Source organism: Sinocyclocheilus grahami, unplaced genomic scaffold (genome assembly GCF_001515645.1).
Source record: "Sinocyclocheilus grahami isolate Dianchi unplaced genomic scaffold, SAMN03320097.WGS_v1.1 scaffold847.1, whole genome shotgun sequence".
NCBI classification, from domain to species: domain Eukaryota; kingdom Metazoa; phylum Chordata; class Actinopteri; order Cypriniformes; family Cyprinidae; genus Sinocyclocheilus; species Sinocyclocheilus grahami.
Window position 1 is genome coordinate 430530 of NW_015506026.1, and position 5535 is coordinate 436064.

The following is a 5535-nucleotide window of genomic DNA, read 5'->3' on the forward strand; positions in this document are numbered from 1 at the left end:
ATTTAAATCGTTTTTTATAAACGTACCTTAGAAAAAAACATTACTGGTGAGCATCTTGAGACAAAACAATGGCACTGACATATTTTAAGATGTGTCAGTGCAAGTTCCTTTCAGTTAAAATAGCCCAGACCTGCATTTTAGTCTGGGACTAGGCTTAAACCGGGTGATAAAGTACAATTCTGTGGAAAAAAGACTACTTTCTTACAACTGCGAGTTTATATCTCACAATTCTGACTTTGTATATAGGCAGAATTGCGGGATATAAACTCACAATTCTGACTTTTTTCTCATAATTCTGACATTTTCTCACTATAGTGAGAAAATTCGGGGAGAAAAAAAGTCAGAATTGCAAGTTTATATCACACAGCTGCGAGAAAATGTCAGAATCGTGAGATAAGAAGTCGCAATAACCTTTTTTATTTTTATTCAGTGGTGGAAACAAGCTTCCACGTGTATGTTTCATTAAAAAAAAAATTTGACCTTGCGATTTTTTATCAAAATGTCATAGATGGATCTTCCGGTGAATCATCAGACTTTTCTCTGGCAATGTATGCAGAATTACTCCAATCATACAGTCAGTTTAAACCCTGCTCCTGTTTTACAATCGACTGCAAGCTCATTTATTCAAGTGCAATGCCCTCATCGCAAAATACAATCAACAACCAATATATGCATAACACCAAGTACATTTTTTATTTTCTATAATCGGTTACATTTAGGTGTACGTCACAATACATAATAAAAGTTCTGTCGCTACTTCCGTTTCATCACGACTTTCGTAAACTGTAGCATGTTACATAAAAATTGTTTTAGTTGCACAAGCTGTGCAACAATTCTTTTGTTGCGTAAACCTTAAGAATGATTTAAAGAATGATTTACAAAAATGTTTTGCTTGTGATGGAGGAATGAGGCCCAGTGTAAAAAAATGTAAAAACCAGGCTGCTCAGAATTACTTTTTCAGTCTACTCAACTTTATAGGGGTAAACGAAAACTGCTAGTGTGGATGGTCTCGCTTTCTCTCTCAATCTGTCTCTTTGTCCTTTCTGTTTTCAGGCAGTGAGGAAGACACCTCTCCTAAGGGTCCTGATAACAGAGATGCAACAGTCACCTCACTAACAGGCCCTGAGTCAGCACCCATAGCTCCTGTGAGAGGATGTGTGTGTGTGTAAGTGTGTGTGAGAGAGTGTGTGTGTGTGTGTGTGTGTGTGTGTGTGTGTGTGTGTGTGTGTCTGCAAAAGCATCCATTTCGCTTCTAATTTCCCAAAGTGTGTGTGGGAGGAGAGGCAGACAGACAGACAAGCAGACAGAGTGAGAAAGAAAGAGATCTGTGGGTTCTGGTTGGTAGCAGTCGCAGTAGATGCAGTAAAGACGTGGTCATGACGGGTCCCTGCATGGCAGAGATAATTTATAATCCTCTACTTGGGTTGATGATTATGTTTTGTCACACTTGTATTGATCTGTAAGTGTGATTTTAAGCGTTCTGTGCTGGTCCTCCACAGAGGTTGAATCCAGATAATCCCAATGTAGTCTATAATCATTAACTCTGACTTTCCCACTTCTACACAACCAAAACAAAACAGCCACTAATACACCTTGAGTCATTGCAACCGGAAGACTGCAGTTGCATGCGACAGCTCCAGGTTGCTTCAGATCCTGTGTGCGACAAAAGAGACGAAACCTGAGATCAGTTTGTGCTTTTTTTTTTTTAAAACAGACCTTAAAGGAATAGTTCACCCAAAAATGAGAACTTGCTGAATTACTCACCCTCAGACCAGTTTGTTTCTTCATGGGAACAGATTTGGAGAAGTGCAGCATTGCATCAGTGTCTCAGGAATGGATGCTCTGCAGTGAATGGGTGCCGTCAGAATGAGAGCTGATAAAAACATCACAATAATCCACACCACTCCACTGAAGGAAAAAGCTGTGTTTGTGGGAAGACATGTGTATCTTCAAACCATTGCTTCCGGCTAAAATACAAGTCTGAATCAAGAGAGAAATCTGCACAGATCAAGCACCGTTTACAAGCCAAAACAGCTCTAAACAAATATGTGGCTGGATTTTGATGTGAGAGACAACAGATGATGGACTTTTTCACTGGAGGAAGCGTTATTATGGATTATGGACTTGGCCAGAATCAACAGTTTAAAGTTAAAATGCCAAGTTCTGTCATGCAACTCTAGATGGCGCAGGCTGATGGGTCGTTAATGCAAACTGATGATATTCACAGCATTAAACTACTTGGCACGAGCTTATTGATTCATGTTGCATACACAGCTAATGAGCTTACTGCTTTACATTTAAACGGCTGGTTAGCATTCACTAGAGTGTTTCGTAGCGTGCTTTCAGAGTTCCTCTGAAACCCTCCACCTCCCCAGCTCCACCTGTATTGATCTGCTATGGGTTATTATACAGTATATGCTACTTGTGCAGCAGCAGTATGTCTTAAATATTTACGGCACCGTTTCGGTGAATATATTGGCAGTAACAAGTTCCTGTACTTGCTTTGGAGCAGCAGCTGCGGTGTAGCAGATCAATTCCGCCAAGACCAAATACATTAATATTGTCATATGCATTACCATGCTAAAATCTTCAGAGAGTTGTCATGATAGAAATGCCTTAATGATGGGTTTGTTTCTTACAAACACACAGCTTTCGGCTTCACAGGACATTAACTGATGGACTGGAGTTTGTGTGGATTATTGTGATGTTTTTATCAGCTGTTTGGACTCTCATTCTGACGGCACCCATTCACTGCAGAGCATCCATTGCTGAGACACTGATGCAATGCTACATTTCTCCAAATCTGATGAAGAAACAAACTCATCTACATTTTCAATGGCCTGAGGATGAGCACATTTTCAGCAAACTGCAATAGTTCTCTTTCAGTAACACAATAAATGTCATGGTTCATGTAACGCTTCTATATGTTTCTATGTACTCATCATTACATCATGTAGTGACTCATGAGCCCCTAATACAATAGTTTAGTCTCAGTCAAGCTCTAAAACTTACTTTTCAGAATCAATTATGACATTTTCCGCAAAACACTTCTCAACACGAGAGCAGAAAGAATACAAGGAAGCAGAAAAGATCCTTCACTCACCTCCGCAGGAGATGTCACAGACATCAAGGCCAAAGAATGAAGGCAAGAGAGAAGAATAAAAAGAGAAATAAAAACTGAAAGAAAGATTAGAGAAATGTATTAATTAAGGTTACAGCCAGGATATAAGAAAATGCTCAACATCCATATCAGAACAAAAAATGGGAGACGCGCCTGAGATGCTATAAATCAGTCTTACCTTCTCCTCTAGATCTTTAATCTGTCTCCTCTGGATGTCAGTCTTATCCTCCAGGTCTCTGATCCTCTGCATTGAGAGAAACACGTCACAGATCCCGTTCGGTATGTTATTGTTTATTAAATAACTGCTGTAAACAGGTCTGAGAAAGCTGAAATCATCGATTACAGTGCTACAGTACAATTACAGTGCTTATTAATATAAACCTCATTTATAAATACAGTCTAAGACCACTAGCTGAATGCACAACTGAAAGCAGTTTTATTATAATATAGACATAATATTTGTTATGTCTCAGGAATCTGCTGCACATGAAAGCTATTGCATCAGATCACCAGTCGACATACTGTACATCACACACAGAACCAACAAATATAAATAGTCTTGCATTTAAGTGGTTATTATCTTTCTTATCTTTTATAGTATTTGTATTACAGTTACCAGATCATTGTTGCATTTTACTCACATATGTGACTGACTAAATACAATGTTATTTGATAATTGTATGAGTGTGAAATGCTGTATTGATATTTCCACTTGTTTTTTGCCTGATGGCATAACGCCCCTGTACTCTTTCCAAAATCAGTTTATAAATCGACTGAACTGTCGATAGATGACTAGTCAACAGAACTAGTCATCACCGCTTTGGGCAGCTCTGATCTTCGATCTATTATGCAGAACACATAACGTCTGCTGAGGCTGATTTAGGTTAGCTGTTCGGTGGATAACATCATGTCATCTGTACTCTTCTGCTTTTGGTTGCTTATTTCTTTAACAAGGTATAATTATTTAATTAGTGTGTCTACAAAACAGGTTTAACCACTTTGTGTTCCACCTATACGTAAAGCATCATTTAAAAAATGAATAGCTTAAAGCAGCTTTTACTCTATGTAAATAAATACAGACGGGTGACAAATTCACCCCGTAAAGCCTGACATATGAAATAATAGTAAAAAAAAAAAAAAAACTTTTTTTTTTTTTTTTTTTTTTTTTTTTAAAAAAAGGGAACACCCTTTAAAAAAAATTTAGTATACTACATGCATGAAAATATGTTACAAATGATGAGGCGTGTCATGAACTGTACCTGATGGGCCTGATGGAGCAGCTCCATCCTCTCCTGCAGCACCTGACAGTCATACTCTCGGCTCTTCCGCAGCATCTGTCTGCGCAGTTTCTCCACAGCCGCGCGTAACTCGTCCTTCTGCAGCTCGTCCAGAGGTTCTCCGTATTTGATGACTTTATCCTGCTGCAGTGCGTTGTACAGGGTGGCCTCCAGCTCCTGGATTTGCTGTTACACACACACACACAGGTTTGTTTTTGTGGATTGTGGGGACTCTCCATAGACGTAATGGTTTTTATACTGTACAGACCGTATATTCTATTGCCCTACACCAACCCTACCCCTAAACCTACCCCTCACAGGAAACTTTCTGCATTTTTAGTTTTAAAAAAACGAATTCTGAATGATTTATAAGCCTTTTGAAATATGGGGACACTCAAAATGTCCTCATAAATCACCTTCTCGTTATAATACCTGTGTCATACCCATGTCATTATACAAATTTGTGTCCTCGTAAACCACAAAAATGCACACACACACACACACTCACACACTCACTCACTCTCTCACACAAACACAAACACACACACACACACACACACACACACACTCACACACAAACACACACACACACACACACACTTTTCTTTCAAATCAAATAATCGTTGGTTTGGTTCATGGTTTAGAGAAAATGTATTGCTTTAAGAAAAATCTAAGAACAAATGGGTGCTTAGTGTTTAAAAGTGAACTCGTTCATGTGTATATATATCATGTAACGTATACATTGTAATTTGTAGTAATGGAAAGGACATGAATGACTTTATAAACATATTCTGCCTTCTCCCTCTCATTCAAACTGTAAATTTTATTTAATTCTTAGAATTAATTTGTATCAAATACAAATATGACTTTATATTTTGTTGTGTTGAGTCTGCAAAGGCACTAGTTATATGGACGTCAAGAGGTTTTTTTCCAATGGATTGTTTACGCTGTATTGCCTTGTGGATTATCAAATATCTAACAAGATATGAGATATGAGTAACTAACAAGGATTTGACTCTGAACCGGGGTTTTTTTTTTTATTTGAAGAGCACTAGAAGGGCTAATTGCAATTTTTGTGTGTGTGTGTGTGTGTGTGTGTGTGTTTGTGTGTGTGTGAGCGTGTGTGTGTGTGTGGGT

The 5535-nt window shown here is 38.4% G+C and overlaps 1 protein-coding gene across 1 annotated transcript in view; it reads right to left on the bottom strand.

The window, feature by feature from the left end:
* Positions 1-253: 253 nt before the first annotated feature.
* The window catches only part of LOC107562902 (janus kinase and microtubule-interacting protein 2-like), a 19551-nt gene continuing 14269 nt past the window's right edge, over positions 254-5535 (bottom strand). The window contains exons 14-17 of the mRNA XM_016247655.1: positions 4381-4584; positions 3300-3365; positions 3104-3177; positions 254-1653 (exon numbers count right to left, since the gene is read on the bottom strand). Of these exons, the coding sequence (XP_016103141.1) occupies positions 3127-3177; positions 3300-3365; positions 4381-4584 (321 nt within the window). The 3' untranslated portion in view covers positions 254-1653; positions 3104-3126. The remainder of the gene's footprint in view (positions 1654-3103; positions 3178-3299; positions 3366-4380; positions 4585-5535) is intronic.